Raw genomic sequence first — 14,874 nt, forward strand, 5'->3', positions numbered from 1 at the left:
AGGGCACGGCGAGGAGGCAGCCAACAAAGACTCGGCGGGGGGGAGGGGGGCGACAGGGAGGACGGGGGCGGCGGAGCAGGGGGAGACGCCTCGCCGGGCGAATCGCCCCTAGAGTCGCCAGCGCAGTCCGCCATCACTCTCCCCTTCCACCTCATTTGAAGGTGTTCTTTGGGTTGCTAAAGCCTCTAAATTTGGTTTCTCTTGGAACATAGGCAATGGCAAAAAAAACTAGATTTTGGGAGGACCACTGGTTTGGTTCTGCTCCTCTAGCTACTCAATATTGGGAGCTTTATTCTCTTACTACTGAGCAAAATCTAACTGTTGGTACAGTTTGGGATGGCACTGACTTGAAAATTACCTTTAGGAGATGCTTCCCTGGAGGAAGACACTTTAGTCTGGAACATCAATTCTAGAGGAGTATATACTGTTAAATCCTTTTATAAAATAGTCCCTCCGTCCCATAATGTAAAACGTTTTTTAACACTACACTAATGTTAAAAAAACGTCTTACCTTATGGGACGGAGGGAGTAGTAAACTTCAGAGGGCTGCTCCCTGTGAATACCCCAGCTGTCTGGTCTATTAAAATCCCTGCTAGGAACCATATATTTCTCTGGTTGTTGGCCAACAAGAAGCTGTTACCGAAGATAATCTGCAGAAAAGACAGGAAGTCCCTGATCCTACCTGTGTTTTTTGCACTGAACTTGAATCCTACCAGGCTACCACCATCTATTTTTTGGCTGTGTTGTTTCCTTGGAGTTCTGGACAACTGTTGCCAAGTTAACTGGTTTTAGAGGAGAGATCAATATGATGTCCTTCTCTGATTGCTGGTCTAGGGGTGATAGTTTTGCTGCTATTAATATTATTCATGCAGCTGGCCTTTGGGCTATCTGGAATTTAAGAAATGACATGGTTTTTAACCGCACCACGTGGTCTGGTTTGCAGGCTATTTGGCGCAAGACGGCGGTGAGCCTTACGTTGTGGGAGATGCTATCCTCCGACCGTGTCAAGCTTCATCTACAAAAGGTGGCTCAAGAACTGGAACAATCGTCAAGAGACCCTCCACTACTGTTGTGGCCGGACCCAGGCTGAAAGCGGCCAGGGCCCTGAAGGCCTGTCTTCTCACCGTATGACGCACTGGGAGCTGCTGTTTGCTGGAGACGTCCACAATGCATAATCAGTCTCCTACTGCAACCTGTAGTTTTGGCGCCTTAGTTTGCTCGCCTTTCTGCTACTCATGTATCAGCATGTTTAGGAACCTTTCTTCCGCCCAGTTTCTGCCTATGCATGCAGACTGGCGTTTGGTTTTCTTTGTGTTTTCTTCTGTAGTTTCTTGCTGAGGCAGTGGTTAGCTGTCCTCCGCATGCTGGAATTGGTGTATGTGAGACGCTGGTCTTCTTTGCTATGCAAATGGAGCCGGGGGTTTTGTGCCCTTTTCCTCTAAAAACATTTATTGGCCAACTTGTAGTGTTTCATGGTTCCGTTATACACAATTACTGTACTTCACAAGAACATTTTACACCTCTAAAAATTGCCTCAAGCTCAAGGTAGTACAGCACTGGGACTCTCACTGGACTACCGAAACAAAGAGGACATGTCAGTGGATAAATAACAAGCCAGCTAGACAGCGCAACCATTTTCATCACTGGACGTTGCTCGCCTCAGCTACAAAGGTTGGGTATACAGGTTCCCTCCGGATTGGGCTGCTCTTTCCAGATCCGTCCAGTCACTCTCAGCTTCAGCTCCTTCCTGTCACCACCGGAGAAGAACAGCGCCATGTTCCTCTGGATGATGAGGCCATCGTGACTGTCCCGGACCTTCCGGTGACTGTCACGAATGCTTCTAGGGGTGCCCTCCCATACCATCTTCCTGCCGTTACCACCAACCTCGAGGCTGTAGGTGTAGTTCCTTGCTTCGTTCTCGTCCCCCATGAAACGAAGGAAAGCCATGTATACTGGTGCCATGCCGAGCTGGAAGGCCTCAAAGTGCAGGCAGAAGTATTGTCCAAAACAATGGAACACCTGATTCAATGGAAACATCAAATCAGCAAGTTAAGGTTGTGAAAAGCATCCCAAACCTCAGATCGAAAAATAAGATGATTTCACAAAGATGTCTAAAAATGAGTACCACGAGACTTACTGTTAGCATCCAGGTGGCATTTTCAACCTCTCGTGGATTGGACTTGACATATCTATGGTTGAACGTGCAACCGCTGTGCATATCGACTTTGTGATCATCCCTCAAATGTGCAACAAGGAAAGGTATATCACCAGCCACAGCACATTCAGAACCAGCATAGGGGCAGTTAGATGGCCTGAAGCTGCACTGCCCTTCATGTTTTATCTTGCTGTAGTATGGGAAGATCTCTGGACAACCTAAAGAGAAGTACTTACAGGGAAGCTCTAGTGATTCTGCTACTTTCTCCAATGCCAAGCACCTGATGTCGCCAAGCTCTTGTCTGCATGTAGGGCAACGGTTGTGCACCCTAGCCTTGCATGTCGAACATAAAGTATGTCCATTTTGGCACTGTAGAAACATCAAAGTGCTAACAATCAAATTACAAAACTATACACATAATAGCCTTCAGATGATGAACAATATGTTTAGCACCGCCAAGAAAAATGGGTTTCAATAAAAACATGTGAGAAGGGTTTCCATGATTGTTAGTGACCCTGTAATAAATGCTTCGAGCACAACATAACAACATGCATGTTTTCTCTCACATATGATTGTCCAACAACTCAAACTTCAAAGGATAGCCTTCACTAACTCAACAATAGAGTAACTATATTTTTTATCTGGCTAGGACCATAGACTAAAGATCATACAGAAGTTGAACTGAGAAATACCATACGGCTTTACTATTTTTAGCAAATGGAAAAGATTCTCACTTGCTGCCACATAAACATTACATCTATCTACAGAAAAAGACTGCCATTTAGAGTCTTCAAAATTGTCTGATTCCTAAAACTGAGTACAGCCAGTTCATATACAGCTAGATCAATGTGTGACATGAAAAAAACAGAATTAAAAATTCCATGTTGAGAGTTAAAAAAATTAATTTAAAGATCCAACGTAATGAACTTGTTACAATATGTAAGAGAAAATAGTGGCCAACATTGCACATGTGCAAGGTTTTTAGATAATGGGTATGACAACTTCAATGTTACAATGGAATAGAAACAAGGTAGCCAATCATAAGCACTAGCAATATTATTTCATGTAAAGGGATGATTCGTGATATTTCCTAAGTATCATTTTTGGATGAACCAATAAGAGTTATGGTTACTAGCGCAAGCAGCTACATTAGTCAGGACAGACAAAAGAGTTATATCTCTGGCAGTGTTCAAGTCCACTAGGTTGTTCCAAAAAAAGGAAGGCTTAATAGCAGGAACTAAGCAGGTGCACGCCTTGCTATCAAGAATTGAGATACAGGCAAAGGAACAGAGAAAACTCAGGCTGCGATAAAGAACAGATGAAAGGAGGAAAGTGAAAGTAGCTACCTCATCTGGCTCATTGTACTAGCCAAGGCCCAAAATGGCCAAGCCCCCAATCCTAGCAACCATTAAGAACAACTCCGGCAAGGAAATAAAACAGGGTAGGAGAGGCTGAGACCCACAGATGCTCCTTCAGTGACTCCGCGGAGATCCCCACAGGCACTTCAACCTACCAGAGCACCAAGCTCATCCTTCACACCGGTACCCTCTCAAGTGGCAGGAGAAATCGTGGTCGATTACGGGGAGCTAGATTCATGGCGAACAGCCTCGATCCAGTGGGAGAGGACACCCCTCAGCCGCTGACAAGTTCCCCATCGCATCACCATGCTCTACCTCGCATTGACTCGCCGATTAGCGGTGAACAACAGGGCTCAGCGCCGCTTAGCCAGCCATCTTTCAGAACATTGACAACTGGCAAAAATATGGTTGCCATATAGAAGTCACTCTTGACTTTCTGAAGTCTATGAAAGTGTAGCTACCTAGCAAACAAATTTAGCTCTCTTACTAAAAAAGGACAGACCCAGTGCATAGAAGCTCCCACACAAGGTGGGGTCTGGGGAGGGATTATAGGAACCTAGTCTTACCCCTGCAAAGTGCAATGCAGAGAGGCTGGTTCGAACCCAGGACCTCTTGGCACAAGTGGGGAGGACTTCACCACTGCGCCAGGCCTGCCCTCTAAATTTAGCTCTCTTACTATAGACAATAAATTTATCTCTGTTTCTGGACTTCTTATCACCTCTCTCCCGTCCAATCGATTTAAAGAAATCGAAATGTAAATATGTTACTACTCCCTCCGTTCCGAATTATAAGATGTTCTAACTTTTTTCTGAATCGGATGTATAGACATGTTTTAGTGTGTTTGTTAGCTCATTTCAGTCCGTATGTATTTAGCTCATATTGAAATATTCAAAACGTCTTATAATTCAGAACAGAGGTGATACATCATTACAGTGATGTTACTCATATTCTGTCAACATCACTAATTATTCCCTGATTTCACTTTTGTCTCACAGAACTCATGTTCTTAAAACATAATTCCCCCTGTTTCCCAACTATAAATTGCAACTGTGTTCAGGAGTGATGTACGTTCCATTCAAACAGAATACCTATGGAAATAGAGGTGATTGCACTGGTATAGGTAATTATGTTGAATATCTAATGTAAAGTCAGTCTCCTTTGTCCAGCTTTAAACAAAATGGCAAAGATAATGTCTCAACTAGATGCCACAGTAGTTCGCTCATGTCCAAACAGGGTTGATATGCCTGGATATCAGTTTAATAACAATCTGACTAACCGACAACGGAAGACACAGAATCATCGAAACAGCCAGTCTAATTACTATGTTCAAGCAGGAATTTATATCCAAGCTGAAATGGCATGTTAGCACTACAATTGCTACAACTGAAGTTAGCACAGATGATACAGCTGAAGAGGTAACAACAATAAACTTCAATTTTCATCAAGATAACTCAAATAAATGAAACAACTGTGATGAAATATAGGCGACACCTGGCTTTTCAAGTTTCCGATTTTAGAAATGTTCTTGGAAAATGGCCCTTGAGAAAAGAAAATTCAGCGTGTGGAAGCCGCAGCTCTCCATATGCTTCATTCATGTCAGCATGGAGAGCGCAGAATGAGTCAACCAAAAAGCAAACATGTTAGATTGCGCAACCATTATGTTTGGTAAACTATCTCGTTGCAACCATTATGTTTGGTAAACTATCTCGTTGGAGAATATGAATCCGGGATCCCAAATCTGGATATATGAAAAAAATGAGCAGAGAGCATTTGCATGCCATTACTTCACTTCCATTGATATCTCTCATCGGTTGTTGTGTTCTCTAAATTTTGCAAGTGCAACTAAAAAGCTAATCCTTGTTGCAGAGAATACCGACATAGAACGTATGTCTAGTTGTGCATTGTCATATTGTTCTTACTATATCTGTACACAATGCACTACCTCAGATTCCAGCATATAGGGGAGTTTCTCACTCAATTCAACTGCTATCTTTTGTTGAAGCTTTAACTGTGATTGCCATCAAATCGTCCAAAACGGGGCGATGGTAAGTGCCTATAGTGCCTCCTGAGGGTTTTGAATGATTAAATGACAAAACAGTTAAGGGACTAATGTGTTTGCGAGTTTACACAGGTGAAAGTCCCTGAGGTGGACCATCCAACTGACAAAGCTTAAGAGACAAAACGTCAAGCAATCGATTCCTTCCCCACAATCCTTCTCGTGCATCTTGCCTTATCGTTAATTTTTTCTAATAAAAAAAGAAGTCATCCCCATCGAGACCCTTCTCGCCTCCACCGCCTTTACCGCCTGCCCATGGCTTCCACCAATGCTGTGCCTCGCCGCCGCCAATCTCCACCAATCTTTCTCCCCCGTCCACCACTATAGGCAATCCCAGTTCAAATTTCAAATCGCTATGTACGCCGGCCGACTCACTGTTGCTCCTCCATCTTCCCCTTTCATCTATCCTTCTTTCCTCCACACCCTGTTCGCCGCCCTGCTCGGCCGCTTTCGCCCGGCCACTCTCGCTGTCGGTGCCACTCAATCCCCGTCGTGGCCTTTGAGGCCACGCGGAAGCCGCACCCCCTGCTTCCGTTCTCGCTCGCCATCCTGGAACTGTGTGGAGGCCGCGCAGCCTGACGGCACGCCTGCCCGCTGTCGCCGTAATCAAAAGCTCAGCGCCGCCACGTCGACCAACATCTGGACCATCCATCCCGCTCTGCGCTGCCTGTGATTTTCCATCCGAGCACATCGCTGGCTCTTCGGTTCTATTGATCTATTCACGTTTTCTGTGTCTCCAAGAGGTACACACCATGGCTCCTGATTGAGACACAAGTCAGTTGGTTTGTAGTTTTATGAACTGTAGTTTACTGTTGTAGTTGAATGTATGCACGAGACATGACTGTGGATTGTAAATTTCTTTCATGATTCTTGTACTTCATGCACGTTCATGTCTTTCTGCTTGAAACTTTCTGTCTTCTATTCTATGTGTTCTAGAAAATATGATTCATCTCTGAACATGAGCAATTTGTACTTCTTAGTGCTTACTCAAACGATTACTCCTTGCAATTCAGATTAGACTTACAGGTCTGTGTGTACAGACATAATAAAAATAAGATGGGCAATTCAGATCAGATTTGAATACAAGAAATTCATTCAGCTTGAGATACTATTTGTTCTAGGTGAAGAGATTGCCAAATATAATCATGATACAGTATACAGCATGAGGTTAATGAGTGCAAAGGAACTTTTAGGTGACAGAAAATCTGTGTCAGACTGTACAAAAGGTTCATATACAGCTAATTAGGTTATAGAAAGAAACGAAGGATATGCTCAAATTGGAGACGTGATCTGTTCCTAAAAACGTGAAGAAACCATGGTTGGATCTTTGACGGTTTGATACTTAGATCATGTACCAGATCCAATTCCATCAATATTATAAAAGTACAGCTTTATATGAATGTATTCTTAAAGTGAAAACTCAACATTGCTCAATATTTGATTTCTCCAGGGAATCGTCGGTAACTACTTCTAAAATAAAGGCTTATTTGGGCAATGGCTTGCCGTCCAAGTGATTCCTCTGCTAAAGCAAAGTAAGGTCCTTATCTCAGCCCTTCAAATTATGTGTATATATAGAACTATATATTATCATAATTCTTGAATAATAATATAGGCTTACATAGTTCACTTTGGAATAATTGCAGCAGTGCTGGATGAACATAATAAAGCAAAGAAATTGTGTCTCGGCGCTGTGCGCCATAGTTCAACAGGTTTATGGGATAGGCACCTGGAGGCGATGTCGGATGACTATCGGCGTTCACAGACGTGCCCACACACAATAGAGCAGATGGTGTTGCGTGATATCAAGGACATGTTGGAATCAATGGGGAAAGATATAGCATCATTCCCTCTTCCCAAGATCGACGAGTCATATGACACTGCTGGTGGAGAGGTTAGAGAAATCATTGAAGAATCCATGATTGAGGCAGACCATGAGCATACTTGTCTGGCATCCTCCCTCAACCAAGAGCAAAGGTCCGCCTTTGATGAGATTTTGGGAGCTATCGGTAGTGGCAACGGAGGCATCTTCTTCGTTGACGGCCCAGGAGGCACAGGTAAGACTTTCTTGTACAAAGCATTGCTCACGAGAATCCGAAGCGAGGGCAAGATAGCTATGGCAACCGCAACATCCAGTATTCCAGTGTTGCCGCTTCCATCATGCCTGGAGGCAGGACTGCTCATTCAAGGTTTAAAAAACCCCTTAGCATTGAAGAAGGTGTGGTATGCTGGTTTACAAAACAGAGTGGCACGGCCAAGCTACTTCGGATGGCATCTCTCATAATATGGAACGAAGCATCCATGACGAAGCGGCAAGCTGTTGAAGCACTAGACAATAGCATGCGTGATATCATGGGCCGACATGACATGCCATTTGGAGGAAAGACTCGTGTTTGGAGGTGACTTTAGGCAAGTGCTTCCAGTTGTGCGGAAGGGGACAAGGCCGCAGATAACTGACGCGACCTTGCGTATGTCCTATCTATGGGAAAGTATGTAACGACTACGCCTTGCTCGTAACATGAGAGCCGACGGCGATCCATGGTTTGCAGAATTCCTCATGCGCATAGGGAATGGCACGGAGGAGACCGATGAAGAAAATAATGTACAACTTCGAGAGGATACTTATATGCTCTGCACAGTGAAGGACACTGACTTTGACATGCTGATTGAACACGTCTACCATGATCTAGATGAGAACCAAACTGATCCTACTTATATTACCACAAGGGCGATACTGACGACTAGGAACGAGAATGTTGATAGGATAAACATGAGGATGATCGAATGCTTCCCAGGTCAAGAGATGATATATCACAGCTTTGACCGCGCGGAGGATGATCCATACAACTACTACCCCTCTGAGTTCTTGAACTCACTTACTTCCAACGGGCTACCGCCACATATTCTCAAGCTAAAGTTGAAATATCCAGTTATACTACTGTGAAACATTGACCCAGCAAACGGACTATGCAATGGGACGAGGCTGGTGGCACGGGGGTTCCAAAGAAACCTATAGATGCCGAGATAGTGCTAGGACAACATGCTGGAAAGAGGGTGTTCTTGCCTCTGATACCCCTATGCCCCCTCAGACGATGAGTTGTTCCTTTTCCGCTTTAAGAGAAAGTGGTTCCCAGTCAGGCTTAGCTTTGCCATGACAATCAACAAGGCACAAAGGCAAGACTATTCCTAACATCGGCGTGTATCTACCTGATCCGGTGTTCTCTCACAGTCAGTTGTATGTGGCGCTTTCTAGAGCAACAGCAAGAAGAAACATCAAGATACTCGCTGTCATGGAGAGACAAGGGCGGCAGTGCAAGTCTAATAGGAATCAAGGAACAAAGACAAGGAATATTGTCTACAAGGAAGTCCTTAGCATGTAAACATGTTTGGCAGTTCTAAAGGGCTCGCCTAATGTCGCGTGGGTTGCATTGTTGTTATTTGTTGAGGAAGTAGCAGCTGCTTATTCAATCTAGAAGTCTCAAATGTACAAAGTGTTTGTTGAATATTGCAAAATTGTCATAACCTTCTTAGTTAACAATGCAGTACGGTCACATGACTACCAATTTTGCCAATAGTTTTTCTATTTTATACATTGTCCATGTCTGTTTTTCTCAGTACGAGTTGTATGCCTCCACTGATAGGTTACAAATTATTTGTTCATGAGCACCTCCACTATGTAGGTGTCGAGCAAAGGATGAAAGCTGCAGTCTGCAAGCACATGGCTAACTTTTTTACTTTAATGGCATAAGTTTCCTGTGCTTTTAGTTCCTGCTATTGATGGAGCAATGCATCACTTAGGATTGAGCTCTTTTGCAAATAAAGGGAACTCGTTTCATGACTTTGTGGAAGTAAAATTGGTATTGTGGCGAACAAGTTGAGCTTAAAAATGAGTTGTTTATATTTAAAGAGCTCTGACACTAACAGCTCTTAGAAAAACACACCATCCATGCGTGTACTTTGTCATTCCAGCATATATTATATGGTGATCTTGATGCACCTTATAAACAAACCTTGGTATATTCTGTAAGTTTTGGGATTGCACATCGAGACAATCATAGTACCAAGATCGTGTTATGGTATCAGTTTTAAAAAATAATTCAGGATTAATAGTCCGGAATGTTCACTGAAGATGATAGAAAGTAATAGTTATTTAAGGTGCTTCAGAGCTTGAGCTGGTTTTGTACTTGAGCTGGTTTTGTACTGGAATGAGGTTTAAGATACATTATGAAGTAAAGGTGTGAATGATGGCACTATCTCTTTGAGCTCCCACTAAAATTTCGTTTTGCACAATGTTTTCTTGAGTTTCACTCCCTTTGTTTTAGGTGCTTTTGAATTTATGTTGCTATAACTGAAGGAGACCCCACTACATCATAGCCTGGCTTAAGTTAAGGAAGTCTTCAGGTATGTATTTAAACTGGTTATGCTAAAAATTATTTCAGCCCTTAACTTCAAATTCCATTGTACGATTTCTGTCTGGCAATTTTAGAAAAGTCTAATTCTGCCCAGACCTGCTAATATTTTTATTTATTTTGGAATATTTTTAGGGGGTTAGAAGTGTAATTACCCGAAATGTGGCCCTAAATGCAGGATGTGTTTAGTAACCTTTGCCTTTCCCTTCCCGATGTACTGTTATACACAGGGACCGGTCCTCTTTCTCTGACATGTCTTTAATGCACCCTATATTGTAGCAATATTGTCCTTTCACTTCCCAATGGATGGAGCGTGCAGCCCATCATTGCCTCTACACTCTCACCCGGCTATTTTTGTGCCATATCTCTCAGCCAAGTCTCGAACTATCTGGAGCCTAGGACTCCATGCAACTCCATGTCTGCTTCCTTGCTTAGCCCCCTCTATATATAGGCGTGTTGTTTGGCATTGCATTCTCGAGCAAGCCATCTGCAGATTGCTTCTGAGGTATGCTCTATCACCTATTTTTATATTTCCGTGTTTCTTGTGGAGTTGATCACTAAGAACTAGATTGGTTTCTTTTTCCAGTTCACTGATTATGATTTCAAATTATATATCATAGGCGGCCTACATTGGTTCCTTAAGGTTTTTTGTTAGTTTGGCCTCTTATTTGTGGTGGACTATTAAGTCTTTGTTGCTCCACAATATGCTTTTAGTTCCCTCAGTCAGCTAAGAGGGTAGTGGTACCGATATACATCTTTAGTTGATGCTATTGCAGTTCGTGTTTTGTACTGGCCGGATGAGAAGAATAGGGTGCAGGTTTAAATATATGTTGGGGGGTAGGTTCTGTCACCTCCTTGCTCCTATCTCCCACTACTGTCCCAGATACAGAAACTTTGAAGTCCGGATAAATAGTTTTGCGGCTATAAATAATTAGTGCAAATGTAAATAGTGAAGAAGTATATCCTAATTTTTCATCGTATTCTGGATTTGTGCATTGAACCAATGATATTTGTTTAAATTCACACGCTTTTTATGGGCGGCTCTCATATATATAGTTGGTGGCATCAAGATATATCTTCTGTTAGTTATGCTCATTTTTCTTTCAGGACAAGATGAAGTCACTCAAGCGTAAGAGTCGAAGCGCCACACATTCCAACATTTGAGGATGTGCATCCTTACACTAGGTGGAGTATGTGTGTCAGAGTGTATCACAAATTTCATGTGGAGAGATTCGCTACAAGTGGAAAGAGGCTCAATATGGTGTCATTGGATGAAAAGGTAATACTTATGTGCAACAAAAGTTTCTGCTGCAACAAATATTTTTTTTGAATAAATGTCGGATTGTCACTTTCTATATATTTAATTTGTAATAGGGCAAGAAAATGGTTGCTATCATATATGATGACGAGGTCGATCGATTTCAGCCTTCACTTGTAGAGGGGCGAGTATATTATGTATGGAAGATGGCTGCAGAACCAGTTATGAGAAATGCAGATTATATGTTTGCAGATAATCACATTGTGTGTCTTTTCACCTCAGAGACAATAGTTAATGAGATAAGAAATGTGAATGAGCAGTTGGTCCCATTGCCTTTTGATAAAGTTTGGGAGTTCACCCTAGATAATGGCATGTATGTTGGTAAGTGCTTCAGTTTCCTTTTATATCTTTGAAATGTTCTATTGGGCACAAATGATCTACTAATATTTTTCCATTCAAATGTTAGATATCATTGCCATGGTTCTGTTTGTAAGTTCTATTGGGCATAAGGAAAGTTTCTACAACCGAAGGATCCCAGTGAGAAATATTATTCTATTGGATGGCACGTATGTACAAATTGTGGCTTCCGAATTTTGTTATGTACTTATTAATGCAAAGTTCTCACATTTCTCCTATGACATTAAATGATTTTGTAGCTATAATATTGTCAAGTTAGTTGTATGGGACAAGTTAGTGACTAATAATGTAAGTACATGGGAAAAGCTTTCTGAGGAGCGTGCTATTGTCGTGGCAACAATGTTATGTGCAAAGCGCATTGGTAAGTCTATAAGTGAATTTGTCCTATTTCACAGAATAATATTGCAAAAATAAAATTTTCTAATAGATTGGTGTTCCATCTTTAATTAACTAGATTGTGGTCTGCACACTACGGACTTTAGTAGGATACACTTGACCCGAATATCGCAGCTGCGCATGAATTAAGGCAAAGGTAATTGGAAATTTGGTTAAATTCATTAAGGCAGAGGTAATCTGTCCAGCCACACATGAATTAAATGTTTGCATTTTTTTTTGTGTAGGATCAACAATGAGCTCCCTGGACCAACCCCTCCTTGATCAAAAGAAGATGAAGTATGAAGTCGTGGAGTGGCTGCACCTTTTGTGATGATATAACTTTTCAATATGTGATGTTGAGCACAATTGGAGTCTGTTTCCCGTTAGAAGTTCATTTGAGTCTTTTCTCTTATGTTTAGGCTAGCATGTAGGTTGTGCGGATTTTTTTGTGCAGACCCTTTTAGATTGTGTTACTTTGCTTAGTTGGGTGTCCATGAGCAGTGATGACAAGTGCTTATGTGATTCATGTTGTAACTACAACTGAGTTTCACTTATGAAGTTTAATTTTACGGTGGTGTAATGCAGAGAACACCTCAACGACATATCATGTTGTTTTTATGTGGTCATGCAGGAGCATCCTACTATTTTGTGTGGCGTCATTGAAAGGCTCTTATGTGATTAAAGCATAACATTCTCTGTAGAAAAAAAAGGGTACTAATTTTGCTTATGCTCATTATTTCACCTCATTTTAAGTGGGTCCGTAGCGTAGCACGGGCACCTTACTAGTGACCCCTAAAAACTGTGTGGTACAATTGAAGAATTGGAATGTCCTCTGAATATTGAGAAGCTTTTGTGTAGACTTATGTTGCCCAAGAAGCCTAAGCCTGGTCCGACCTTCCTTGCCCAAGAAGCCTAGGCCCAGTCTGACCTTCCAGCCCGGGAAAGAGACAAAAAAAAAATCAAAGCACACCCTGAGGACCCCTCCAAGACAGCCATCATAGGAGCAGATCTGAGCCCGGAACAGAAGGCAGCTGTGACATCTTCACTTGGAAGCCCGCAGACATGCCCGGCATTCCCGCGTGCATCGCCAAGCACAACTTGGACGTCCGCAAGGATGCGAGGCCGGTCAAACAGGCTCTTCGACGCTTTGCCATGGAGAAAAGCCGCACAATTGGAGAAGAGATCACCCAGCTCCCAACTGTTGGCTTCATCAGGGAAGTAGCCCACCCTAAAAGGCTGGTCAGCCCCATGATGGTCAGGAAGAACGATTCATGGTGTATGTGTGTCGATAACACCGACCTCAACAAAGCCTTCCCGAAAGATCTATTCCTGCTCCCCCACATCAATCAAGTGATCAAAAGATGCCTACTCCCGTTACCATCAAATCCAGATGAAGGCATCAGATCAGGAAAAAACGTCTTCTATTACACCTTTCGGGCTTAAGAACGCGGGTGCAACATAAAGATGGAGACGCAGATCCTCAAAGACTTAGGGCAGTCTTTGTTGTTATTGATTTGAGTTGATAGGGATCCCGCACTACTAAGAGGGGACAGTCCCAAGGTGAAGAGTCAGACTCATTTCGCACATCATTAGCACGCACATGATCACCTAAGACATAAGCCACCAAAAAGCCTAAAACACTTGGGTTCTACCTCTGTCCTGAGAAAATTTACACTACCGGATTGTCTGTTCTCTGGTCCCCTACACCACACTGTCCGGTCGGCCTAATCAATAACCGGGAGCCTACAGGGTGAACAAACCGTCCGGTCCATCTAGACCAGACTCTGCGATGGCTGAGACCAGTCTGGTCCTCCGGTCCAGAGGACCAGACTATCTAACTGGACCGGACTATCCAATGGTCAGTTACATTGCCCCAAAGCTCTCTGGAGCGACCATACAGTTCGGCCCTTCGGGACCAGGCTGTCTGGTCTGGTGGTGGCCAGACTACCTGGTTCTCTGGACCAGTTGGCTCTCGGCTAACTGCTTTTCTATTAGACAAACCGAACTGTCTGGTCCCCTGGACTAGACTGTCCGATGGTACAAAAACTCCTCCCTGTTTCATCCAAACCCTAATTTCACTTTACACTACCAGACTGTCTGGTCCAGATCAACCAGACTGTCTGGTCCAGATCAACCAAACTGTCCGGTAGTACATTTTTGCACTATAATGGTTGGTTTTCCTACCACTATATATACCCCCATCCACTTATTTCTAGGGTTAACCTTTCAGCAAAATTCATTCACAATCGCCACACTTCCTCTCCTACTCTCCCAAAACCTAAACCTTTGATTCTTGGAGAGATTCAAAGTAAAAGCATTCCATAGCAAGATCCACTCATTCCCCACACTTTGACCAATCACGTTTGTGTTTGGGTTTGATTTGGATCCTTGGCTCTTGTCTTGTTACTCTTGGCGGTTGGAGACTCGTAAGCGGTAGGAGTTCTTCGGTGAGAAATCGATTGTTGTGATTTACCCTGAACGGTTAGAGGCCGCCTTAAGGTCCACCACTAGTGGTTGAAAAACGGCTTCATGGTGTTGTCTCAAAGAGAATAGGGTGAGCCTTCGTGGTGTTGGTGTGCCTTCGTGGTAACACCCACATCTCCAACAGTGACCAGCTCTTCTCCAAGGAAGTGAACATCAGGATACATCCTCATTAAAATTTGTAACTGTGCCTATTCAACCTCCCAATCGATTGTTGTGATTTACCCTGAACGGTTAGAGGCCGCCTTAAGGTCCACCACTAGTGGTTGAGAAACGGCTTCATGGTGTTGTCTCAAAGAGAATAGGGTGAGCCTTCGTGGTGTTGGTGTGCCTTCATGGTAACACCCACACCTCCAACAGTGACCAGC

At 43.1% G+C, this 14,874-nt stretch overlaps 1 protein-coding gene and 1 long non-coding RNA gene across 2 annotated transcripts in view; one reads left to right on the plus strand and one right to left on the minus strand.

Moving 5' to 3' along the window:
• Positions 1 to 1,431: 1,431 nt before the first annotated feature.
• LOC123118179 (E3 ubiquitin-protein ligase SINAT5) overlaps positions 1,432 to 14,874 on the minus strand; it is a 32,187-nt gene continuing 18,744 nt past the window's right edge. The window contains exons 2-3 of the mRNA XM_044538589.1: positions 2,138 to 2,524; positions 1,432 to 2,019 (exon numbers count right to left, since the gene is read on the minus strand). Coding sequence (XP_044394524.1) covers positions 1,660 to 2,019; positions 2,138 to 2,524 — 747 coding nt within the window. The 3' untranslated portion in view covers positions 1,432 to 1,659. The remainder of the gene's footprint in view (positions 2,020 to 2,137; positions 2,525 to 14,874) is intronic.
• LOC123118195 (uncharacterized) lies at positions 10,354 to 11,455 on the plus strand. The gene is made up of 3 exons (XR_006457763.1): positions 10,354 to 10,480; positions 11,083 to 11,254; positions 11,350 to 11,455. It is a non-coding gene; the product is annotated as an uncharacterized lncRNA (long non-coding RNA).

This window comes from Triticum aestivum, chromosome 1B (assembly GCF_018294505.1).
Source record: "Triticum aestivum cultivar Chinese Spring chromosome 1B, IWGSC CS RefSeq v2.1, whole genome shotgun sequence".
NCBI classification, from domain to species: domain Eukaryota; kingdom Viridiplantae; phylum Streptophyta; class Magnoliopsida; order Poales; family Poaceae; genus Triticum; species Triticum aestivum.